Source organism: Geotrypetes seraphini, chromosome 2, assembly GCF_902459505.1.
Source record: "Geotrypetes seraphini chromosome 2, aGeoSer1.1, whole genome shotgun sequence".
In the NCBI taxonomy this organism is placed as follows: Eukaryota; Metazoa; Chordata; class Amphibia; order Gymnophiona; family Dermophiidae; genus Geotrypetes; species Geotrypetes seraphini.
In genome coordinates, this window is record NC_047085.1 from 439,843,680 (window position 1) to 439,870,851 (window position 27,172).

Below are 27,172 nucleotides of genomic sequence, written 5' to 3' on the forward strand. Positions count from 1 at the left end.
ACACCTTTGTAGAGGGACTGAATAAATCTATATTTTGCAAGAATGCATTGATCATTTTTTATGAGGGGAAATCCATTACCCACTTCCAGTTTGACTTTTATATTATATTTATCATGATTTAGGGGCATATTTACTCAATTGTGGTAAACAGTGCATGTACTAGCATGCAGTAACCATAAACCATTAATGCTAGTGCTGTACTGAAGATGGGAGAGAAAGGATGGAAGCTGTTGAACACTAGTGCTGCCTGATTCAGGAAAAATTTTTTTGATTCGATTCGATTCAGCCTATTGAATTGGTTTTTCAATTCGATTCGATTTTCCTGCCCAATTGGGTGTTTTTTTCAAACATCCTGGTGGGCTTATTATATAGCCTCTTCACCCCCTTTGCCTTCTTCTAACCACACTGGCGCTGTGGTGTAAGCAAAATAAACAAACAAAAAAGACTTTTCCTCTCTCTGTTAAATCCTAGCTCACGTTTGCGGTCTAACATCAGCTCTGGCAGGATACACGTTTCAAATCTGACATATTGTAATCACAAAACAGAAAATAAAATTAGTTTTTCTACCTTTTGCTGTCTGATCATTATTCAAATCTTGTTGGTCCCAGGCTCTGGTTGTCTTCCCATAACTTGCTTGCCAGGGTCTCCTTCTTTCTTCTTTCTCCGTGCTAACCATCCATCTGCCATCTCTGTCCTCCCCTTCGGTTTCTCTTCCCTCCCCTGGAGGTCTGGCATCTTTCTTTTTTTTCGGCTCCATCCCACAGATCCACCTTTTCTTAACTACCTTTTCATCCAGCATCTCTCCCTCCTTCCCCACCACCCCAGAGTCCACCATCTTTCCCTTTCTTTTCACAACTACCCTCCTATCCAGTATCTCTATCCCCCCTCCACACCATCCCTTGTGTCCAACTTCTCTCCCTTTCTGTTCCTTCCCTCCCTAAATCCCATTGTCCATCATCTCTCTCCCTCTCCTCTATTTTTAGACCCATTATTTCTTCCCCCCCCCAAAGTCCGACATATGCACGTCTCTTTGAAACCCCCCTTCCCTCCCTCCCTCCATGTACTTCTACACCAGGGCCCCCCTCCCCTGAAGGTCTGTCCCTCCCAAAGGCCTGCACCCCACCCCTGAAGGCCTGTCCCCCCCTTTGAAGGCCTGCCCCCCCCCTTGAAAGGCTTGTCCCCCCTGAAGGCCTATGACACCATCCCTGGCCTGTCCCCCCCCTTGAAGGCCTGTCCCCCCTTGAAGGCCTGTCCCCCCTTGAAGGCCTGCCCCCCCTTAAGGCTTGTTTCCCCTTAAAGACTTGTCCCCCCTGAAGGCCTGCCTGTCCCCCCTGAAGGCCTATGCCACCATCCCTTGCCTGTCCCCCCTTGAAGGCCTGTTCCCCCCCTTGAAGGTCTGCACCCACCTGCAGGCCTGCACCCCCCAAGGCCTGTCCCACCCCGAAGGACTGCGCACCTCACCCCCCCCTTCCCCCGGGAAGGCCTCCTTGTTTCCCCTGGCCTCCCCGCACCGTTTACCTTATAGGTGAAGCCTGCAGAGCAGATCGCGGAACTAGCGTCTTTGGAAACTGCTTTGAGCTGTTTCCTCTGCTGAAGTCCCGCCCCTCATCTGACATCAGAGGCAGGATCGTTGCGGAGGAAGCAGCCTCGAAGCAGTTTGCAAAGATGCTAGTACCACGATCTGCTCTGCAGGCTTCACCTATAAGGTAAACGGTGCGGGGAGGCCAGGGGGAAGCCGGACGCCAGAATGGGAAATCGGACGCCAGGGGGGGACCGGACGCCAGGGGAAGAAGCCGGACAGCAGCATTTCCCGACTGACCCTCCCTCCTTGGCCTCTAAAGAAGATGTGGCAGCGGCCGGCTAGCCAGCAAGAGCTGCGTTGCCGCTCCTGCTTAAGGGGGCGAGGGGGGAGGGCCCGAATCAGGAAGCCGATTTTTTTGTACTTTAAATTGATTCGAATCGATTCACCCGAAGTGAATCGGTGAACTGATTTGAATCGTGAATCGGGCAGCAGTATTGGACACCCTCTGAAGGGGGGGGAGGAAATGAGAGATGTCATGGGGAGTAGAGGTGATGATTCTGGACACGAGGGAGGGAGGAACATAGGGAAGGGGAGAGATACTGGACACCATGGGTGGGAGAGGTGAAAAGGAAATAAATACTGAACATTGTGGGGGGGGGTTAGAGAAGGAGACTGATGCTGGATATCACAAAGAAGTAAGGAAGGAGAGAGATGCTGGACAATTGGGGGGGGTGAGGGTGGAAGAGAGCAGCGCTGAACAGTGAAAGTGTAGGGGAGGGAAGGGGAGATGTTGAATATGGGGGGGTGGCCTTGAACTGCCCCTTGATAGGATGTGCACAGCTAAAGTTCACCTTGGGTATCAAATATCTTTGGGCTGGCCCTGCATCAGAAGTCACAGTCTAACAGCGTTTTGGAGTCTAATAGAAACTGCAGTCATGAAGGCTCAAGAAGACAAATCTACTATCAAATGTCAAAAATCTTTTGCAATAAAATGTAGCATAAATGAGCACTGAGGGACAAAAGCCTTTGACGCAAACTATGAGTAAGATATTTTGGTAGCATGGTATATTGTTACTCCTTGGGTTTTGGCCAGGTACTAGGGACCATGATTGGCCACCATGAGAATGGGCTACTGGGCTTGATGGATCATTGGTCTGACCCAGTAAGGCTATTCTTATGTTCTTATGTCTCTGACCCCTTTTAATTTACACAAATCAGGGAAAACCCAAACCTTGAGTTCCATAAATAATATCTGCCTGCTATGAATATACAATGTACTGTGTAGTATCAGGTGTTACAAGCAAAGTAATTTGATTGGTCTTCTCCCCCAAAACTGCTCTAGTAAAGCCTTGAGATCTATGTTGTCAGCTGATTAGAACCATTTTACCCCATTCCAGGAGTACAGCTATGGGTGGCCTGCATGCCCAATCTACAGTAGGATCAGGCCCACCCAGTTTCTCCCACGGTTACATGTGGGGGCTAACGGCCGGACACTCATCTGTGCAGTGCATGCCAAGGAAGAGCTTGCCACAATGGCTCAAGCACTGCATCTGGGCCAGGTTGCAGTGACAGTTGTGTTGGCAGCGGTGCTGCACCTGTGTGCAGCCCAGTGCTCCACCTCTGGGGCAGGGTGACTCACCGTTTGCCATAAGAACATAAGAATAGCTTTCCTGGGTCAGACCAATGGTCCATCAAGCACAGTAGCCCATTCTCACAGTGGCCAATCCAGATCCCTAGTACCAGGCCAAAACCCAAAGAGTAGCAATGGCTTCCCCCATGTCTTTCTCAATAACAGACTATGGAGTTTTCTTCCAGGAAATTGTCCAAACCTTTCTTAAAACCAGCTACAATAACTGCTCTTACCTCTGTCAATGCGTTCCAGAGCTTAACTATTCTCTGAGTGAAAAAATATTTTCTCCTATTCCCACTCTCTCCTGCCATCGCCCAACCCCTGTCAACTCCCCCCGTGCACACGATTCTGCATACACACACACACACACACACACACACACACACCGCAGTGGGTCACCATTTTGTTAGAGGCAGGCATCCCTCTGGCCGGACTTCCTGAATAAGGTAAGGGGGAGTCAGCAGGGGCACAGGGGGAGTTGTCGGGGAGTTGGGCGTTGGCAGGAGAAAGTGCGCATCTCTTCCTCTGCGTGGGTGTGTGTATGTAGAGTCAGGGGCACAGGAGGAGATGGGAAGGGGCGACAGCTGGAGAGAGTGGGCATCTCTCCCGCTGTGGGGGATGGGGATGTAGAGTCGGGGGCATGGCTGGAGTTGTTGGGGAGGCTGGATGATGGTGGGAGCAAGTGGGCATCTCCTTCTGCAGCAGGGGGTGCTGTTAACATATTGGGTGATTGTGCGACATGGAGGAGAGAGTGGGCATCTATCTTGCTGATTTTCAATTTGGGTTTGTTTGTTTTTTAAATTTTATTTTAATTTGCAGGTGGGGGGGTCTGAACTGTCAAGCCTTACTTTGCTGTCAGTGCCTGAGCCAGTCAGCATTCAGGCACTGAACCGAAAGTAAGGCTATGACAGCTCAGACCTGTTGGCAAATTGTGATGGCACAAATGTGGCGCAACAAGGTTAGGGAATCACTCGGCAATTATAGAGAATCGCGCAGAGTGCTCATTTTAATATTAATGACCTTGTTGTACTACATTTGCATGGCAGTATCGGAGACTGCTAGAAAACTCGGAAAAGACCTCGGTAAGCCGTTTTGATAATCAGCCACTAAAATTCACGCATGTTAAACCGGCTGGAACTGGTTTAGCGACTGCGTTAAAGACACCCTTAAGTTTTGAGCATCTGGCCCTTAGTTTGAATCAGCCCCATTTGTACTAATAATATACGGGTGGTAGTCTGCTCCAATTTGACTTGAAACATTTTGTGAGTCTCTAGTGGATATTATAGCCAAAGAAGAAACAGAACGCTTAAGCATATAAAGCACTCTGGATCAGGGGTTCTTGATCTTTTTGTGCCATCAAGTCTAGGGAAATCCAAAGACCCATTTTCACAAAAATGTATTTAAATGCATGAAGTACAATATATAGATATAGATTGGATTTTTATCAAAGGTAAATTTGAGCATGTGTCTCCTCTCCTTTGCTAAACTACACTGGCTTCCAATACTCCCCAGAATACATTTTAAATGTGCTTGTATCACCTTTAAAATCTTATTCGGCATCTGTTCTCTACTAATTTCTCTGTCTTGGAGCTCCAAAAAATATGGACTGGTTAGAACAATGCAAAATTTTAAATTATCTTTTCCATCTCTGAAAGGCTTCTACTGGTAAACTGAACTATGGAATACTATCCCTGTGTACCTGAGCGAACTAGGCTCTCTTCAAATCTTCCATAAACATTTAAAAACTTGGTTATTCACCAAACTGTAAATTTTTCCTTTCAACTGTCTCTTCCCCAACATTTCATACTGTGTAAACTGAGATGAGCTTTATTCTTATAAAGATGACACGGTCTATAAATTCAAGCTTTAGTTTAGTTTAGTTTAGAATAACAAAGGAAATCAATTGTGCTCAAATACATTTATCAAAATATCAAAATATAAATATATATTATAATTATATGACAAACAGAAAGAGGTGATGATCTGCAAACAAGCAAAGCAGCACTGCCACTAAAATGGCAAAAAAAATATAAAAGCAAACAGATAAGGAATTTGTATTTTTTGAAAGAGAATAATACTGTCTGCTGAGAAAATTAGAAAGCTATGAGATAGAAGGCAATCTTCTGTTGTGGATTAGGAATTAGTTAAACGGCAATTTTTCTCAATGGAGGAGGGTGAATAGTGGTGTGCCTCAGGGATCTGTATAGTATATATAAATGATATGGAATTTTAAATGAGGTGATTTACATACACACACACACCTCTTTTTTTTTTTATCAAGCTGCGCTAGAGAATTTTGTTATGGTAAATACTCCGACACTCATAAAATTCCGCACTTAAAACCTCTAGCGCAACTTGATAAAAGGGGGCCTAATTTGCAGACGACTCAAAATTATTCAAAGTTGTTAAAACATATCTACACTGTGAAAATTGCAGGATAATCTTAGGAAATAGGAGACTAGCTATCCAAATGGCAGATGAAATTGGACAAATAAAAAGTGATACACATTGGGAAGAATAATCCAAATCATAGTTAACATATGCTAGAGTCCACATTGGGACTCAGCACCCAAGAAAAAAATCTAGGTGTAATTGTAGACGATACACTTAACCTCTCCCCCCCTTATTACTAAGCCTTGTGTACGGTGGCAATCAAAAAAAGCAAACAGAACACTAGGAATTAATAGGAGCGTGATGGAAAATAAGACCAAGAATATTATAATTTCTTTATATCGTTCAATGGTACAATTTCACCTTGAGAACTGCATTCAGTTCTGGTCACTATATCTCAAAAAAGATACAGCAGAATTAGGAAAGGTTTAAAGAAGAATCGCGAAAAACATAAAGGGGATGGAACGCCTATCGTATGAGGAAAGGCTAAAGAGGTTAAGGCTCTTAAGCTTGGAAAAGAGATGACTGCGGTGGGATATGATTGAGGTCTCCGCAAAATTGAGGTCTCCACAAAATTGAGGTTTCATTCATCTGTAGAACAGGTAAAAGTGAATTGATTTTCCCTTTTTCAAAAAAATACAAAGACTAGGGACACTCGATGAAGTTAAAGGGAAATACTTTTAAAACAAATAGGAGAAAATATTTTTTCATTTAGGCCTGGATTCTCTAAACAGCGCTGTTATCGACGGCGGACGATCACATGTCAATCACATGATGGCGCCATTTAGAGAATCGCGCCTCTGGCAAAAGTAGGTGCCAGAAATGTAGGCCAGGGGTTTCAATGTAAGCCAGGACCTACATTTCTGTCACCTAGATTTGACATGAATTGTGCCCCTGGAGGTGCCTACCTGCGTCTAACGTCACTTCCGGTGTTAGCCATGCTTTTTTAAGGCTGCTTTTAAATAGCATTTTAGACATAACTTAGCGCTGGTAGGGTACTGGTTATAGAATATGGAACTCATTGCCAAGGATGCGATAACAGCTGTTAGAATATCTGACTTTAATAAACGTTTGGACAGGTTCCTGGAGGAAAAGTCTACAGTCTGCTATTGGGAGAGATATGGGAGATGCCACTACTTGCCCTGGGATCAGTAGCATGGAATATTGCTGTTGTTTGGGAATTGCCACTATTGGATGCAGGATGGTGGGCTACCTGGACCATTGGTCTCACCCACTGTGGCTGTTTTTGTGTTCTTATGAGTGTTTTGCTTTTTTAGGGTGTAATAATTTTGTTAACAGAGAGATTCATTGAAATTAACAAATATTTTTGGAATCTAGAGGCTATAAATAATAAATTACTTTGTTACTTACATTCATTATTGACTAAAAAGCTAAATTTCAGTTAGAGGTTAGTAAAAATAAAGTTTTTAATTTTTTTCACAATTAATTTATCAGATCCTCTAAAACCTATCATGATTCATGGGTCCCAGGTTAAAAAACCCTACTCATTGCCAGAGAGGGTAATAAAAGAAATAACAGGGTTTTAAAAAGGTTTGGATACTTTCCTAAAAGAAAAGTCAATAAGTTATTATTAAGATGGGAAAATCTGTGGCTTATTTCTAAGATAAGCAGCATAAATTATGTTTTATTCTTTTGAGATCTTGCTGGGTACTTGTGACCTGGATTGGCCACCATTGGAACTAGGGTATTGTGTTTGATGGACCTTCGGTTTGTCCCAGTTAGTCAATGCATATGTTCTTATATTATCTGGAGAATTAACGGCAGGTTTAACCATAGGAAAACCTTTAACTAGATGAAAGACAGCAGCTACTGCTTCAAAAGACAAGTTGGAACTCATGCCCGCAACTGGGTTACTCTTTTCAGTGTTCCTCATTGGCCCCCGCCTCCATCACATTCCTGTCTCCATTACCACGGGACCTTGCTCCTCCACAACCAGCTTGCTGTCTTCCAGAAGAGCTAATTCACCCCAACTTATTCTACTACCTCAGTTAGGAGGTACAACCACTGGAAGAAGCAGTGGAAGCTGTATTATCATTGAGATTCAAATATATTCCACCCTCCAGCAACACTGAAGCTCTTAACCTGGCAGGAGCTACAGACTCTTATTATGAATCAGATAATTAGGTCAGATATTTTAGGACAGAGCTCTGCCATAACTGGGAATTCACTAACAGACACTGGGAGTATCAGTTTCACCTTCTCCTTGCACTTACCCATGATTTCTCTAAAAGTACAGCTAACAGTGTAAAGTCCCACAGAACACAACTACTCCCTTGGAAATAATCGCTTATCCACATTTGAAAATACTGCAATAGCTTACTGGAGAAAAAAGGACCTTGGAGCTAAAATAGCAGCAAACAGACAACTCTAATCCACATCAGGGTGTCTATTTAACACATCACAGATCCTTAAAAAAAACCAACCCAAAACTCTTCAAATTGCTTACTATATCTTTAAATAATTTCTAAATACCGTGTTTCCTGAAAATAAGACCTAGTGCATTTTTTGGGCCCAAAATTAATATGACTCTTATTTTCAGAGTAGGTCTTATTTTTTTCACATATAATGATCATCTCTCCCTTCCTCTCCTCCATCCCAATTCTTCTTCTTTCTTTTCTCTCCCCCACCTGTGCAGCATCTTTCCTTCCCTCTCGCCCATCCCCTTATGCCGTCCCTCTGCAGCATCTTTCTATCTCTCCCTCTTTCCATCCCTATCCCTCGTGCAGCAGAACCCTTGCCCAGCTTCTATCCCTTCTTTCCGTGCAGCAGAACCCTAGAACAGCCCCTGCCGCCACCCCCGCCGCACAGCTGAACCTCCTCTGATCCTCCCATCCTTCCATCTCTTCCTCCCATCTGAATCCAGCTGACCGCAAAGAGCAGCATTGGCAGCATTCTAAAAAGGCTGCTTCGCGGCCTTCTCCCACTGGGGCCTTCCATGTGCCACGTTACTGATGACTTCATCAGTGATGTGTCAGAGGGAATGCCCTGGCAGTAGAATGCCACGAAGCAACCTGTTTAGAGTGCTGCCAACGTTGCTCTTTGTAGGTCTCGCGGTCGGAGGGTCGGCGGGGTTCGGATGGGAGGGAGAGATGAAAAGATGGGAGGGGTCAGTGGGGGTTCAGCTGCGTGACGGGGATGGAGGCAGGGGAGGGGGGAAACACTGCTGCTGGCGAATCCAGAGACTAGGGCTTATTTTTGGGGTAGGGCTTATATTAGGACCTACCCCGAAAACCATGTAGGGCATATTTTTGGGGTAGGTCTTATTTTCGAGAAAACACGATAGTCCTTCATGAATTGTCCGTTGAAAAAATTCTCAACCACAAATATATCCAAAAGGACACTTATCTGTAGAAAAGCAGTTTTTCAGTAGTAAGCTCAATCTTTCCAAGCTGCCATAGGCTTCCAACCAATGGACAATTCATGAAGGACCTGTTATGTGTTAAATGGGCATCCTGAGGTTAATTAGGGTTGTCTGTTTTTTGCTGTTTTAGCACTGAGGTCCTTTTATCTCCAGTAATATACTGCAGTGTTTTCAATTGTGGATAAGTGATTCTTTTTAATGTTGGGGGCAGTGGTGTAGTGAGAGTAGGAGGCACCTGGGGCAGTGGTGCACCCCACACCCTCCTCTCCACCCTCTCCCCCACTCCTTACACGCTCCCCTCTCTCCTTTCCTACACCACACTTGTGCCTTCCCTTCCCCCCTTACTTCTTTAAATCATCGCCAGCATGAGCAGCTTCTCTGGCCTATTGCTCGTGCTGGCATTGACTTTCCCTCTGATGTCACTTCCTGGCCCTGCGACCCAGAAGTGATTTCAGAGTGGAGCCAGGCCGTCGCGAGCAGAAGTGAGCATGGCATTGTGGGGCAGAGAGGTGCCAGTGCCCCTACCAAGATGGTGCCTGGGGCGATCCACCATTCCTGCCCCCCCTCTTACTGCGCCACTGGTTGGGGATGATTTTTTGTTAACTCATTTATCGTTTCTTCTTCCCTGTTGAATTCTCGTTGTGAATTTGAGCCATTTCATCAAACCTGGACATTATTTTTATGTCTTATTCTAACTCAAAGGAATGTAATCATTGCACTGTGTGACCGACATGAGTGAATGTCCATTTTGAAAGAACATGTCATTAGGGGGCTATTTTAATAACTCAAGTACAGGGATGACATTTGGGTACATACAATGCCCAAAACACTATGTACTTGTCTTCTTCAAATGCTCCTAATTACATATTTATTTTGAAGTGAGCATTTAGTTAAAAACCTTCAACACACTTAATACACATAGCATTTGAAACACTTAGCCAGAATCTACTAGTTGAAAGGAGTCCAGTGTTTTAATAGTGCTAAGCTATTGTAGTAACATGACAGAAGCTAGCATTGTCTGGCTTCATTACCTGAAGGCTGAATTCACTCCTCATTGACTGCGACAGAGAAAAAAAATATTCTGTATTCAGCTTTGCTCATTCATCTGTAGTAATTCTGAACATTGTGGTGAAAGATATTGAAGCAAAGAATAAAAGGAGACTCGTTTCTGAGTAAAAGAGGCCGTTCCTATGCTGTGGTAAAATAACGCAATAAAGTGTTTTTACCGCAGCTCAGTGTACTGTTGGAGACACTAATTTGTTGCACCTCATTACTGCACGGTAATAACTAGCAGGGTAAATTTCTTTTTGCATCACTTCAGCCAGGAGCATCGCAAGTTTCAGGCTGCAAAACCACAAAGGTAGTATGCTTAGGGGTCCTTTTACTAAGGCACGCTAGTGCATCTTAGCGCGTGCTAAATGCTAACGCGTGGCAACGTATCCATAGGATATAAAGGATGCATTAGCACACGGTAGCATTTAGCGCGCGCTATGACGCACTAGCATACCTTAGTAAAAGGACCCATAAGTGTGGGGTTTTCTATCTTTTAAAGGGACTAGTGGTGGAATAAACCCACTATCTCCCATCTCCCCAATACCCTCCCCTCCAAACCTTAAAATCTTAACCCCCTTCAACTCTCCAGCACCTACCAAGGGGTATCCTCGTAGCTAGCAGGAGGGAGTCCTGTAGAAGGAACCCCTAATTGTTCCTACCCATTGGCTCATGGCCTCAGAAAGGTGTCTCTTGACCCCCTAGAATAGTCTCATAGTACTACTGCTAGGGATCATGCTGGTAAATAAGAACAAATATACCTATTTATTTATTCGGATTTGCGTACCACCTTTTTGAAGAAATTCACTAAAGGTGGTGTATAGCAAGAACAGTCTGGACATTGCCTCCTCCTTTCTCTTATCCACCACCCTCTTCTCTGCCCTAAAGATCCAACACTTTCTCCCCCTCATTCAGTCATCCCTTCTCTCCCTACATGCACCTCACCCACGTCGTAGCAGGATGTCGCCCCTACCTTCCCCTGTATGTTTTTCCTCCTTCTCTTGTTCTCTGCTGGGAACATCAATCCCAGACCTCCCACCCTACTCTTACAATCCACCCTACTTCTGCTCAATATCACCAACCTTATTTCTTTTCTTCCCCTCCTCCCTGTCCTTCTCTTGTGCCGTATGGAATGCCCGCTCCGTTCCCAACAAGCTTGCCTACATCCATGACCTCTTCATCTCTCGATATCTCCACCTGCTCGCACCTCCACCTGGATCTGCCCTGATGACTCTACTTCATCTGCTGCCCTGTGTCATGGAGGCTATCTTTCCTCCCACACACCTCACCCGGTTGGTCAAGGAGGAGGTACTGGGTTGCTACTCTCACCCTCTTGCAGATTTTCAACCCCTTCTCCCATCACAAGCTAAAGTATGTTTTATGTTTTTATGAATTTGTACACCGCCTAGAAAGCTGATTGGGCGGTATAAGAAATTTTAAATAAACTTGAAACTTGAATCTCAGTGCTTTCCCTCCTTTGAAGTTCATTCCAACCGTCTATTCGCTCCCCAACCTCTCCAAGTAGCAGTCATCATACTCTTCCTTCCTCACCAACTTCGACTCTTGGTTCTCCTTCTTTCTTGAGCCCTCATCTCCTTCCTTCATCCTCGGCAACTTCAATATCTGTGTCAACGACCCCTCCAACTTCTTTGCTTCCCAGTTCCTTGCTCTGACAACCTCATTCAATCTTCAGCTTTGCTCCATCACCTCTACACACTAAAATGGACGCTGCCTGGACCTAATCCTTTCCTCAAACTACTCGACCACTAAATTCTCCAATACTAGCCTTCCCCTCTCTGACCATCATCTGCTAACATTCACAATTCATCACTCCACCTCCAAAACCCAGCTAATTGCCACCAATGCATTCAGGAACTTTTTGGCTATTGACACTGGAGCCCTCTCCATCACTGTCTCATCCCTCTCCTCAACTACTATACCACACAAGACTATGAACAAAGCTGTCCTCTCCTATAATATCATTCTCTCTGCTCTAGATACCCTTGCACCTCCAATTTCATGCCCTGTTAGATGTGCCAAACCCCAACCCTGGCTGATTCCCCGCATCTGCTACCTGCACTGCTGAGCCTACTCTGCCAAACACCTCTGGCTCAAATCCCATGTGGATGCTAACTTCATACACTTCAAATTCATGCTGATATTATTCCAGCCTGCCTTCTTGCTTGCCAAACAAGAATATTATACCCACTTAACCACCTTTCTTAGTTCCAGCCCTCACTGTCTCGTTACCACACTAAACTCCCTACTCAAAGCACCCTTACCTCCTACCCCCCTTCCATTTTTCCCCAGACTATGGCAGAGATCTTCTACAATAAGATCCAGAAGATTCACCTTGAGCTCTCAAACAGGTTGTCTCCCCCCTCTCCTCCCTCCATCCGCCCCTTCTGCTAATTTCCCCACAACATTTGTCACCCTCTCCTCCTCTGTAACCACTGAAGAGGAAACTGCACATCTTCTCTCATCCTCTAAACCCACTACCTTCTCCTCTGATCCAAATCCCACTGACCTACTCAGCACTATGTCTCCCACTGTCATCTCTCCCAAATGTCATAGTCTCAACTTTTCACTCTCCACTGTGACTGTCCCTGATGCCTTCAAACATGCCCCTCCTCAAAAAACCCTCACAAGACCCCTCGTGCCCTTCCAACTATCGCCCCATCTCTATCCTTCCCTTCTTACCCAAGTTACTTGAACATACCATTCACCGCCATTGCCTGGACTTCCTGTCATCCCAAGCTATTCTTGATTCATTTTAGTCAGGTTTTTGTATGCTGCATTCCATGGAAACCGCCCTTACTAATGTTTCCAATGACCTGTTCCTGGCCAGATCCAAAGACCTCTACTCTATGCTCATCATTCTCAATCTATCTGCTGCCTTTGATACTATTGATTATCACCTGCTCCATGATATGCTGGGATTCCAGGGTTCTGCTCTCTTTTGGTTTTCTTCCTATCTCTCCCATCACACCATCCTGCTATCAATTGGTGTACCTCAAGGCTTTATCCTGGGACCACTTCATTTCTCAATCTATACCTGCTCACTTAGAGTGCTGATCTCCCATGGTTTCTAGTATCACCTATATGCTGATGATTCCCAGATCTACCTCTCCACACCACACATCTCTGCTGCAACCCAGACCCACGTCTCATCTTGTATGTCTGACATTTCTGCCTGAATGTCTCACAGCCATTTAAAATTGAATATGGCTAAAATGGAGCTGCTCATCTTCCCATCTAAACCCATTGCCTGCTTCCTCTGTTCTCTACCTCTTTGGGCAACACACTCATCTTCCCTGTCTTGTATGCCCACAGTCATGGGGTCATCTTTGACTCCTCGCTCTCCTTCTCCGCCCAGATACAACAAATCACTGAAACTTGCCACTTCTTCCTGTATAATATTATCAAAATCTGACCTTCCTTTTCTGAGCATAATACCAAAACCCTTATCCATGCCAAAATTTGCCGACAGGTCTGAGCTGTCATTGCCTTATTTTCTGATTAGTGCCTGAGTGCTGATTGGCTTAGATACTGACAGGAAGGTAAAATTTGACAGCTCAGACCCCCCCCCCCCCTCCACACACACACACATATACACATACACACACACATACATACACATTAAAATAATAATAATAATAATTTTTTTAAAAAATTAAAGATCGGTAAGAGAGATGCCCACTCTCTCCTGCCGCATTGCACAATCATCTGACACTGCTAAACCCCCTCCCCCCTGCAGCGGGAGAGATGTCCACTCCCTCCCACCGCCGTTGTCAAGCGACCCCCCCTACTAGATACACACACCCCTCCCCGGCAGAGGGAGAGATGTCCACCCCTGCCACGAAGCAACACAGGGAGGGGCTTTAAACAACCTGAGCTAATGAGTCTCAAGCCCCTCCCTTGTGCATCCCAGGATGCAATGTGGAGGGGAAGGCCCGTCATTTTAAAGAGGCAAGCCTGCTGGCCAGAGGGAGTAAGCATCCTTCCGGCCAGCCATCGTAAATAAGGTAAGGGGGAGGGGGGTGTTGAGGGAGTTGTGTGGCAGTGGGAGGGAGTGGGCATCTCTCCCACTGCCAGAGAGGTTTCGGGGGACTTGCTTGGTGGCAGGAGCGAGTGGGCATCTCTCCTGCTGTCGAGGGGAGGAGTTGCTTGACTTCAGTTGTTCAATTTCTTGGGGGGGGTTGTGTGTTTATTCTGCGCATGTGTCCATCGCTATCACCAATGATGGGCACATGCAAATTTAGCGAAACTTCATTACTCTCTGCTAACCTCATTTGCATGAGCGTTTTTTGGAGAATGACTCACTTTTTTAAAATCACTACAATAACAGCTACGTCTGAGACTTGAACTGAAAAGTCATGACCCTCTGGGAACTAGTACTGCCTGAGTCACGTAAAAATTTTTCAATTCAATTCGATTTGGCCTATTGAATTTTTTGATTTGATTTGATTCACTTTTCCTGCCCAATAGGGTGTTTTTTTCAAACATCCTGGCAGATTTATGTTGTAGCCTCTTCATCCTCTCCAGCCCCATGTAGTGTAAACAAAATAAACAAAAAATACTTTTCCTGTCTCTGTTAGGTCCTAGCTCATACTCGCTGTCTAACACCAGCTCTGGCAGGATACACATTTCAAACCTGACATTATAATCAGAAAATAAAATTATTTTTTCTACCTTTTGTTTGTCTTCTGTTAACTCGCTCACTATGGACTCCTGCCCATTTGACGTTTTCTTCTTTCTCTGTGCTTACCATACATCTTCCATCTCTGTACCTTCCCTTCCACTGCCATATCCAACATTTCTGTTTCTTTCCCACTGTCTACCATTTCTGTCTCTCTCTCTCTCCCTGCCTCGTGCCCTGGGTCAAACCTCTTTATTCCCATGCCGCATCTCTCCCTTCCTCCCCTCCATTATCATGTGCACCATTTCTTTCTCCCCATGAACCATCTCTCCCTGCCCTCTACCCTATATCCAACATTTCTCCCTTTCTCTTCTCCATGCATGTCTTCCTCCCTTCCACCATATGCAGGATATCTCCCTTTCACCCCTTTCTACCTCTGTTGCATCTTTCCTTTCCTCTCCTCCATCCCATCTCCTCCAATTCTTCCTCTCTCCCCATCTCTCCCTTCCCACTGTGCAGCAGCTTTTCATCTCTTCCTCCCATCCCACTGTATAGCAGTTTTCCATCCCTCCTATTCCCCTATGCAGCACCTCCCGACCTACCCCCCCCCCCCCCTCACCTCTGGTGCCAGTGGCCTGCTTGACAGAGGCAGCATGATAAACAGGCTTCTCATGGCCTGTCCACCAGGGCTTCCCCCTGCCACATCATCAGTGACATGGAAAAGGGAAGTCCCCGGCAGGGCAGACCAGGAGAAGCCTGTTCACCGCGCTGCCTTTGCCAAGTGCCAAGCCAGTCACTGTTTCTGCTATTTTAGGAGGCCCTGAGGTATGTCAGGAGTCAGGACTTACTGAATTGGTGAGTCCAATTTTTTTAGAAAGTGAATCAGTGAATCGATTCGAATAAGCAAATTGGGCAGCACTACTGGGAACTGCTTCCCTCCCCAACAAAGGTGTAATAGCAACGCTAATATTGTCAGAGCAGTGCTGGCAGAAGGGAAGTCCATGTCTTCCTGCTGGTCAGTCATCTCCCCCCAGCACTGATCTATTGCAGAAAATAACAAATTTGTTCCAGCATCTTTTTTTAGGCAGCCTGTAGACAACAGAGAGGAGGAGCTAGGAAAGAGAGCAAATTAATGGAGCAGAATAGGATATAATGTATTAAGTTATATTCCTGGAGGATATTTATGTGAATGTTGTCCTTGCCTTGACAGTATCTAAGAAATTTTCAAATAAGTTAAAAAAAGAGCAATTGTTTTCTGCTCTGCTGTATTTGTTCTAGCCACAGGCTGTTTGTCCCCATGTAGGAAGGAAGGGAAGGAGTGGGAGGGCCTGGAAAATGGAGCAGAGTAATAGTTTTCTTCTCTGTTGTATTTCACTCCAGCTTTCTCATTTCCTTTCTGTCTCTTTGCCAACAGGGAACACTAAGGTAAAACTTGGCCAAAGAGTGGAGTAGCTCTCTGAATTCCAGTACAAGGATTTAGCTATAGGAGAAGAGAAAGAAAAAGGAACCTTGGGGACCAATCAGATAACTGTGAAAGATTTATTGGGAGGCTGCGAGTGATATTTTTTGAGAATAATAGAAGGCAAATGTTTACAGAGGGTGAAATGAAGAATAGGAAAATGCACAAAGTAAATATTGGGTGAGGCGAGGAAGGTGAATTCTTGTGGGAGTGGCACAAAGGGGGGGGGATGTTAGAGGGTCAGGTAAGTGCTGTGAGAAAGAGGAGAATGATGAGATGTGAGTTGATCTGGGGAATTTGACTGTATACTGGAGAATTGTCCTGAACTATTTTTTTTTTTAACGTGATATCTCAAAATCCATCCCCACCGTGTCATCTGACCATTACCAAAGAATAACATTACTTTTTAAATTAGTTTTACTATTAAAATAGTGTTATGATTTTAATCCATGGACAAATAAGTCATAATCTCAGGATTCAGTATAGTCCAACTTTTTTTCCATGGTTCTTCCCACATAGAAAATGTCCTCTCAGAAAATGTGCTGGTAGCAGAAATGCACAAGATCCCCTTGCAAGTTTTGCTAGTTTGGGCAAGCATGTTTGTTTACTTTTCCAAAATGACAAATCATCATCAGCAGTAGCAGCAGCGTTACTTGAACATAACTGTCCAATTCATTAACAACAGCCTTCAGAACATAAGAATTGCCACTGCTGGGTCAGACCAGTGGTCCATCATGCCCAGCATTCCGCTCACGTGGCGGCCCCCAGGTCAAAGACTCTAAATGAGTCTGCTCTAAATGAGTCCAGCCTCACCTGCATACGTTTCAGTTTAGCAGGAACTTGTCCAACTTTGTCTTGAATCCCTGGAGGGTGTTTTCCCCTATAACAGACTCCAGAAGAGTGTTCCAGTTTTCTACCACTCTCTGGGTGAAGAAGAACTTCCTTACGTTTGTATGGAATCTATCCCCTTTCAACTTCAGAGAGTGCCCTCTCATTCTCCCTACCTTGGAGAGGGTGAACAATCTGTCTTTATCTGCTAAGTCTATTCCCCTCAGTATTTTGAATGTTTCAATCATGTCCCCTCTCAGACATCGTTCCATAAAATCACTTGGAAAACTGCTAATATCCATTTTCATTCTTTTGGATGTCACACTTTGCGAAAATGTGGATCCTGAGTTGTTAATGGACTCGAGCCTTCCATTTTGATCTATTGGCACAACTTTCTCAAATATTTTGTTTGCCTGTGTTTTTACATCATCTGGGAAGATAATTAAATTGTCCTTTAGACATGGCTTTAGACGAGAAGCAACACTGTATACTACTACTACTACTACTAATCATTTCTATAGCACTGCCAAATGCACACAGAGCTGTACATTACATTAACCATGGAGAAACAATTCCTGCTCAACAGTAGAACTGTCCGATTCAGGGGAAAAAATTTTCAATTTGATTTTGCCAACTGAATCCGATTTTTGGATTCAATACAATTTAACTCACTTTCTATAATATAGCTTTAAAATTAGCTAGTGAGTTTATTTTGCTACCTTTTCACCTTCCCCCCCCCCCTTGCCTTTTCCAACCCCATTCTGGTGCTGTCAAGTATAAAAAAAAACAAATACTGTTAGGTTCTAGCTCGCATTCACTGTCCAACACCTGTTCCTTATGCTCTACTTATCCAAAACATGAGAGCAGTAGCAGCAGTCAGTACAGCTTCATTGTGCACTCATTAAACCAATGGGTTTCCAGCAGTCTAACTGGAGCCCACAGGGGAGAGGGTTTTGTACCTTTGAATGTTTTTTGACTCTAAGGGTCAATCTCGATATGTTTGTTTCTTTTCTAGTTTAATTCCGGTCATTCTTTGCTTCCAGTTATAGCATGGTGAGTATTTAACATTTTCTTTCTAGTCATGGATAAAGCAAAAGTACAAAATCTCATTTGTACATAAAGTGAGAGATTGTCTTTCATTGAAAATGATGAAACTAGTGTGGCTTGGAAGGCATTTGTTATTATCCAAGTGGAGGATGAAACCTGCAGATTCATCATGTGCAAGACCTGTAAGACGACATTGAAATGAAAGCCATGTGACGGTATAGTGGATTGAAAGTACATACAACAAGCTACAACAGTTACAAGAAACGCCGGGGACTTTGTCCATAAAGCAATTAAGAAGGATGAACCTGGAATGATTATTGTACTTGCAACAGTGAAAATGGAAGTTAAGGTTTAAGTTTATATGATATACCACTATTCATAATAAAACAGCATAATAGTTACCAACACAGTTGCTTCGATGTGACATCAGGCCCTTCTCTATGGTAGAAAGAACCGGCTTCACTCATCTCGGTCACAAGTTAATTTCAACTGGTGTAAAATATGGCCAGCTTTCTGCAGACCAGACACTGCCCTCTGCCAGAACAATTTCATTTACATAGAATAACTTCTATACAAGACTATTATCAATATGTAAAAACCCAGCACATCTTAAACAACTGGCAACTGAATTCAGTGATAAACTACAGAAGCCTCTTTTGGAGTCAAATGACATCATTTGCATCTTGTCTGCCTTTGATGTGGCAACAAGAGTCTTATGTGCTGATCAGACTCCTACCATCTCCATTGTCCTTCCATCACATGCCCAGTTTATCAAACATCTTACTGTTACTGCAACAGATTCATCCTTTATTGCTGGCATCGAGGAGTACAGTGCTCTCCCGGTCATTCGCGGTCAGTGATTCACGGTCCCAGTCATTCACGGTATTTTCCGACCGTGAATGACCGGGCAGGAGAGGGCAGCTGAAGAGGCAGGAGAGGGCAGCTGGAGTGCCGGCGATTGAAGAAAATCACTTGCGGTATGCTCTGACCGCCTCTTCCTGCAGTAAAGTCGGGCCTCACCAATCAGGAGCTGCGTGTCAAAGCAGCTCCTGATTGGTGAGGCCCGACTTTACTGCAGGAAGAGGCGGTCAGAGTATACCGCAAGTGATTTCCTTCACTCGCCGGCGCTCCGGTTGTTTTTTCCTGCCTCTCCAGCTGCCCTCTCTTGTCTCCCCCGCTAAAAACCGTATTTGCGGTTTTTCAAGATTCACGGGGGTTCCTGAAACGGAATCCCTGTGATTATCGGGGGAGTACTGTATTTTCAACATTGCCTTATTTTCCAGTTCATCCACTTGATTAGATTGTAAGCTTTGTCGAGTAGAGCTGCCCAATCCACAATTCGAATCGATTCACCAACTCAGTTTGGCTGAATTGATTCAAATAGATTCATTTTGAAAAATAAAATTAGACTCATAGATTCAGGCCTGCTCTTGGACTTTCCCTCTGCCGGAGTCCTTCCTTTTGATGTAACTTCCTGTTATGCAAAGGGGAAGAGAGAAAGGGTGCTGCCTACATTGGGTGGTGGATGGAAGGGAAGAGAGAGAGGGTGTTGGTCCCTCACAAACTGCCAGGGGTAGATGGGGACAGAGGTCCAGAACATATACAGGCATCTAGATGACTTTTCAAAACCCAGCACTTTGTCCGGGTTTTGAAAAGCTTCCAGTTTAGGCCATTGTCGGGAAGGCATCTGCGCATATGTGGATGCAACACAGTGATGTCACACACATGCACACATGGGTATGATGTCATCACTTAACACAAATGCATGCGCAGATGCTGTCCCGACCTGGCTCTGAGCACGTAAAGAGGAGTGGCTGGGGCATAGCATGGGTGGAACGGGGTGTGATGTGGGTAAAATGGGGCAGGCCTGGGGGTGGGGCATGGGTCCGGATTTTATAAACATAAAATCTGGTAACCCTAGGCAGAGGAGGACATAAGAAGAGGAGACAGGCAGAAATTTTTCCTTAAGTCAGGACCCTTGGGGGGGTGATGGACCTGCAGGGAGAAGGAGACAGAAGGGAAGATACAGAGATGGAAGAAAGATGTGAGCATTGAGAAAGATGAAAATGTCAAAAGGGCAGGAGACCCTGACAAGAGAGTTAACAGAAGAAAAACAGAAACCAGAGCCTGGGACCAACATGATTTGAATAATAAAATGACCAGGCAACAAAGGGTAGAAAAAATACTTTTATTTTCTATTTTGTGATTACAATACATCAGATTTGAAATGTGTATCCTGCCAGAGCTGATCATAGAAATCTGCTATTCCTCCCTCCAGGGATCAAAGTTTTTAAGTGTTCATATAGGATAAATGTTTGGAGAGTCTCATAGAGACTACTGCCCTGTTTCCCTGAAAATAAGCCCTAGCATGATTTTTAAAGATGCTCCTAATATAAGCCATACTCCAAAAATAAGCCCTAGTTAAGATCAACCCCCCAAAGCCCCCTTACAAATGTCCCAGACACTCCTTGACTCCACCCCTGACTCTAGTGCTGCCCATTTCGCCCAAAAAATTGGACTTGCCAATTCAGTAGACCCCCCCACCCCGGTAAGACCTGACATATCTCCACTCCTAGGCCTCCTAAAGCAACAGCGATGGCAGCGCTCTGAATGGGCTGCTTCGCGGTCTTCCCCACCGGGGCCAGGCCTTCCCTCTGCAGCATCTTTCTATCCCTCCCTCCCATCCCCCTATGCAGCCTCCCATCCCCCACCCACCCTCCCACCATGAAACCGACATACCTCTGCTCCGAGGCCTCCAAAACCAGCAGCAGCGGCAGCGCTCTGAATGGGCTACTTTGCAGCCTTCCCCACCGGGGCCTTCCCTCTGCCACATCACTGAGAGGGGAGGAAAGAATGCTGCATATGGGATGAGGGAGAAAGGAAAGAGGAAGAATTGGGGTGGAGGAGAGGAAGGGAGAGATGATTGTTGTACATGAAAAAAATAAGACATCCCCCGAAAATAAATCATAATGTGTTTTTTGGACCCAAAATTAATATGACACTGTCTTATTTTCAAGGAAACATGGGTAGATCCTTGATATCAACATTTGAATTTCTCCTTTTCTATCCACCTTTGAAGTAGCAGACTTTGTCATTTCTAGGAAAACAGCGCCTGACGTTAGACACCTAGTTCAGCACATCTAGTTGATCTATGCGCCTAACGTGCACTTTTTACTAAATGGCTGTAGAGATTTCTATCGTGGGTCAGTGAGTTAAATGCTCTGACGCTCATAGAACTCCTATGAGCATCGGAAGCATTTACCTCGCCAGCCCGCGGTTGAAACATCTTATGAGCCCTTAATTTTTCAATTAGGCCTAATCAGCATTGATGATTGAAAAATACCATTAAAAAAGTCATTTTAAAAACAATTTAAAAAAAATTAGTTATCTGGTAGGCGTGGATAGCAAAAAAAAATATGACGTCTACTAGCCACCAGGGCAGTAAAAATAGAACACCACCTCTCAAATCTGCTGACCATGACGCCCAACTGCAAAACATTCAGGAAAGAACTGAAAACCATACTATTCAACAAATTAGTCAAATGATCTAATCCACTGTTCTTCAAATTCCTGCCGGTCCGCGCAAGGCTAGTGAGATCGACATGGTTAAATTTCCTGCCCCGGTGGTGTTGGCGGAAATCTGCTGTTCTTCCCAGCCTCGGGTGATCAAGACAGGCTGCCAACGTTGGGCATTCCCTCTGTGAATCTCGCCTATGCGGAAACAGGAAGCTGAAACAAAATAGGTGGGACTCAGAGAGGGAAGGTCCCGACGTCGGCAGCCTGTCTTGATCGCTGCCCCTGCTGAGTCGCCGAAGAGGGCCATGGGGAAGGTTCAGGGGGAAGGGAGAGAGCTGCAGGTGCAGGTAGAAGGGAGATGGTCAGCGTGTGCGGGGGGGTCAGCATGTGGATTGGGGCCATCGGCCTCATCTGTGCTGAGAGTCTGCCCACATGCTGGATGTGGCGGGTAGGGGCCTCTGGCTCGTCTTGGGCGGCAGGGCCTGCGGTGCAATGCTGTTTGTGCCAGTTTGGGGGGGCCGTGAATGTGCAGGGCGTGCGGGAGCAAGATCATGGGGAGCCTTCGACAGTGGCTGTCTCCCCTCCCAGCAGCTCTTGTACTTGCCAGGGAAGTGATTCACTTTGGCAACTTCCCCTTTCCTCAGAGGCGGCAATGGACCCAAGGTTGCCTAAAGAAATCACTGTAGGCAAGTACTGAGAACTGCTGGAAGGAGAGGAAGCCACTGTTGGAGGCTGGGAAATTGCTGGATAAAGGGAGAGCTGCTACTGGACCTAGAGGGAGGTAGAAGGAGAGATGCTCTGGGAAGGGAGGAGGGAAAGGGATGGGAAGAGAGTTAATGTTGGATGGGGGGAGGAGGGAAGGGAGAATGAAAAAAGGAAGGAAACAGCTGGCAGGGAGATTACAGGAGGGGACGGGGTCAGGGGTCAGGGTGGAATGGAGAGATCAGATGAGGGAAAGGGGAGAGACAAAGGAATGAGAAAGTAGAGCGAGATTGATGCTGGAAAGGGGGTCAGCAGAGAAATGAGAGAGGGATAAAGATCTGGTGTAGGAAAGATAAAAATGAAGAAAGCAGTGAAGCTGGAATGAATGATGTAAAAAGGAGAGAGGAGGCACAGGCTGTATAGAAAGGGGAGAGGGGCCTAGAAAGAAGTCAGATATATGGAAGGGGGAGAGGGCAGACAGTGGATGGAACTGGCAGATGCTGGATTGAAAAGACAGGGCAGACGCTGGAAAGAAAAGAGTGAAAAGAAGATGAAAGCAGAGACCACAAAAGGTAAAAAAAAATAATTTTATTTCTATTTTGTCATTAGAATATATCAAATTTGAAATATATATCCTGCTAGAGACATAACTGGGGACTGCAAAGCCCAGGCAGTGCTCCTTTAGCTTCCAGCTGGCTTAGGGCTCTCTCTGACTAGGGGGCACTCCCCTAACACTATTCCTGTCATGTGTAACTGCAGTCAGGGCCGGATTTTCCTATAGGCTAACTAGGCTAACTAGGCTTCAGCCTAGGGCCTCAAGATCCGTGTCACATTTTTTATAAAGGTTAGTACCAATAACAACATGTTTCATTTAACATATTGATATATATCACAGTAATGAATATTTTTATTATCTCTCATGTAATTTACAAACTTAAAAATGGGAGGTGAAAGGACCTCATAAGTGGAATAGCCTAGGGCCTCTTTTCATCTAAATCCAGCCCTGACTGCAGTATTCTGTTAGCATGATATTTCTGTGTAGCATTCTGTAATAATTTGGCTTGTTCAGTTTTCTTGAAAGTAGAGGGTATATATGTGAAGGGGAGGGGAGGGAGACAGGGGTTTTGTTGGTCCTTGCTCTGTATATTTATATTTATAAAATGACAATTGTACAGAATATTGTTTCTTTTTATACTTTAATAAAATACGTTCAATATAAAATCATAACTGAGGCTTGTGCGGATGGAATCAGATGGTTTGTGGAGACCAAGCTTGCGAAGACGGGGCGGATATATGTTTTTTTAAATTTCAGTCTTAGTAGTTTGCCGGTCCACAAAATAATTCTTTTATTTCTGCCGGTCCACGGGTGTAAAAAGGTTGAAAAAGACTGATCTAACCAAACTGTATTGACCCTACCCAGATCCCGATGTATACTATAGCTATCAACCTTATAATCTCCCTGGGAATGCCCAGGCTAATTTCTGGTTGTAAACTGCCTAGAACTGAAAGGTATTGGCGGGTTAGAAGACATCAATGTAATGTAATGTTTCACTGAGGCACTGGTAGGCCAAGAAAACCCTGGCATAAATTGGAGTGCACCTAAGACTATAGTGCCTTGTAGTTGATTGACAACTACGCTTAACAGTGCTTAGAAGTTATATATTTAATTCATTTTTATATCCCGTCCTCCCCAATGAGCTCAGAATGGGTTACAGGTTAACATACATAATATACAGTTAACAGGTTACAATTTGCCATAGCTACAGTATAAGTTCTTAATACAAGTATTTATCCTAACTCAACATATACTAGGGATCTAATACCAATACACATAATATACAGTTTACAGGTTATCCTCCCTTTTACAAAACTGTGAAAGCGATTTTTAGCGCCAGCCAGTGCGCTGAATGCTCCACGCTGCTCCAACGCTCATAGATATCAATACCAGTTTTTATCCTAATGCAATACATACCAAGGATCTTGAATCAATATCCGTTTCTTTGTAGTCTAAAAACATTGTTTATTGAATCAGGGCCTTACTTTCCTCTATAGAACAGCTTCCAGATAGGTGCCTCTTCTTGAATTGCCCTCTGGATGTGCTTGGCATGACCTGCTGCAGATTGATCATTTTTAGCAAGTGACTAGTCATCCTGCAGATTTGTGCTCTTTTAGGATTTGGACTAAGGGTTTGCTTTTGAAAGCTTTAAGGGCAGAAATGTTTACAAAAGCAGCACCTGCAGGCATACTTTTTAGAAACAGCTGGTATGCATTAAAGTTCTTCAAACCTCCTGTCACAGGAGAGAATATATTGTAAAGATATTAATATTAGACACTGCATTTTCCTGATAGTTTTTAGATGCAGCCCATTTTCATCCATATTTGAAAGCTATCTTGTTTTTCCTTGCAGGTGCCCTTTTCCTGCAGTATGGAGATGAGACAAAGCAGTTTCAGATGCCAAATGAAATCACAAGCCTAGATACAATTCGTGCCCTCTTTGTAAGTGCCTTTCCCCAACAACTGACCATGAAAATGCTGGAGTCTCCCTGTGTTGCCATTTATATCAAGGATGAGAGCCGAAACATTTATTATGAGTTAAACGATATAAGGTAAGTTCTAGTTACTTTTCTTCCCTCCAAGAAAAGTAGATATCTAAAATAAGCTTGGCCTAAGATGATTATATATATATGTATGTATCTGAGTGACTTTCTCTTTTCAGCGCATGGCTTAATGATAAAAATAGACTACAGCAACAGCTTCTAGGAAAGAAGCAGAGTAGTAGCATTCATAGCAAAATGACTGATCGTGACAGTTGAGCAAATTCAAAAACTATCTGCCCATCACAGATCATTGACAGTTTTCACATTCTTTTTTATGGCAGACTGGATATGGTGCTGTTATTTTTCAAGACAGCAGCACTGGAGGCAGGAGCAAGTTGGCATCACTCCTATCTCTTCCATACCATGGAATACCTAATTACCATATATACTCAAATATAAACCAATCCAAATATAAACTGAGGTAACCTTTTTCCCCCCAAAAAGGAAGAAAAAAGGTTGACTATAATATAAACTAGGGGGAAGGTAATATTTAAGTGCCCTGCCCTGCCAGGTTTTGCTCCCATCCCCCTCCCTTCCTGCCCTGCCAGGCTCTGCATCCATCCCCCCTCCCTTCCCTCCCTGCCAGGATCTTCACCCAGGCCCCCTCCCTTCCTGCCCTTCCAGGCTCTGCACCTTGTTCCCCCCCCCCCCACACACACACCTTCCTTCCCTCCCTGCCATGTGCTCTGTACCCTGTACACTCTCCCTCCTTCCCTCTCGAAGCCTTGCAGGCCTCTACCAGGCCTGCCGTAAAACCTGGTGGTCCAGTGGTGAGCTGGAACAGGAGGGATTCCACCCGCCTCCTGTCCTGGCTGACTGTTGAAACTTTTACCTCCCTTGCCTCCTCGGCGTACTTTTAAAATCCCTGGTGGTTCAGCGGTGAACTAGAGCCCTGCCCTGTGCAGAGCCACTTGTGGATTGGCTACCACAAGTTCTTGCAAGGTTCATGGCAGCCAATTATTAGTGGTTCTGTACAGGGCAGGAGCGCAGGAAGACCACTCCTGCTCCAGTTCACCGCTGGATCACCGGGGATTTTAAAGGTATGCCAGGGAGGTAAAAGTTTTAGCAGTCAGCCGGGACAGGAGGTAGGTGTGATCCCTCCTGTCCTGACCCACCACTGGACTACCAGGTCTTACAACAGGCCCGGCAGAGTCCTGCAACCAGTCTGGGAGGGGGGCGGCTGGGCGCTGATCTGAATATAAGCCGAGACCCCCATCTTGGGTCATTTTTTTTGTCTCAAAATCTTGGCTCATATTCAAGTATATACAGTATCACATTTGCATTCATTGTAATGGGGGTTTGTGGTCAGGGTTCCATCAGTTAACATCCACATGGAAACTTTCTCTGCATTGCTTGCCCATGATAAAATTGTGTTAAATTGACACTGACAGTAACCACATAGGAAGTTTTCTGTCTCGCTGCCTCAGTTCTTGACCATTCTTTCCCACCTGTAGTCTCCTAGCAGTACTTTGTAACATTCACTGTAGTAGTACCAATTGAACTAGCTGCGGTACTCTTCAGTGAGCTCTGGGAGAATCTTTCAAGTTCCCATAGGACCATCTTGGAACTTGGAAGGTTCTTCATGGCTAGTCTAAGAGTTTGCAGTCACTAAGACCAGATGTGGTGGTAGTTATAAAAACCATAACAATGTTTATATGTTGCATAATTAGTTGGGAAGAGTGCAGGTAAAAGGTTCAGGAACTGGATGTCTATTACAATTAGAATTCTTTTTACAGTCATTTCAAAGCAGAAAGCAGGTCAGGGTGTGGCACTCTGCTCTGCAGCCCCATAGCTATAATCGCTTTGGTGAATTCTACTCCACAGAAAATCAAGCCAAAGAAACAAAAACCCTAGCTTTCTGTCTGAGCTCTTAATAACATCAACAAAACAGAAAATGCTACAATTTGAAACACAGAGCAACAAGAAAAAATGTTACTTCTGTTGTGCCAGTGTTTCAAAAGATAGAGCAAAATTTTATTTTTACTTTCTGATCTGGGGTTTAACAAAACAAAACTTGAGCTTCCCTTTGAAAATTTTGCTGATCGTCTCCCCGGTCCCCAAACACTTATCCTTTCTGGGTCCCACCTTAACACTATACCTGGATGGGTTTGTTTTGTCAGGGGAATCTACTTAGCTAACTGCTTAGTTACCAAGGCAAATTTGTTTCAAAATTGCCCTCCCCATGTTTTAAAGCAGTGGTGCTAAGAACCAAATTACATCATTCCATTAGCAGCTGAAAAAATGTCTAAATCATTCATATCTCCCATATTTTTTCTGATTTTTTATTTAATTCCTGGAGGTACATTGGTATTTCAAGGGTTCTGAAAGTTTTTCCTGAATAAGTGCTCCCTTTTTTATGAAAGTCATAAGATTGGATCAGTTCCTTGTTGATTCTTATCAGAATTCAAT

The 27,172-nt window shown here is 44.6% G+C and overlaps 1 protein-coding gene across 15 annotated transcripts in view; it reads left to right on the top strand.

Annotated features, from left to right (window-relative positions):
- KIAA1217 (KIAA1217 ortholog) overlaps positions 1–27,172 on the top strand; it is a 1,295,419-nt gene that overhangs the window by 925,171 nt on the left and 343,076 nt on the right. For all 15 annotated transcript variants that reach the window (XR_004538150.1, XR_004538149.1, XM_033931366.1 and 12 more), the window contains one exon: positions 24,574–24,772. Coding sequence is in view for 13 of the 15 variants with exons in the window: in XM_033931366.1 (XP_033787257.1) it covers positions 24,574–24,772 (199 nt within the window). In the remaining 2 variants the exon portion in view is untranslated. The remainder of the gene's footprint in view (positions 1–24,573; positions 24,773–27,172) is intronic.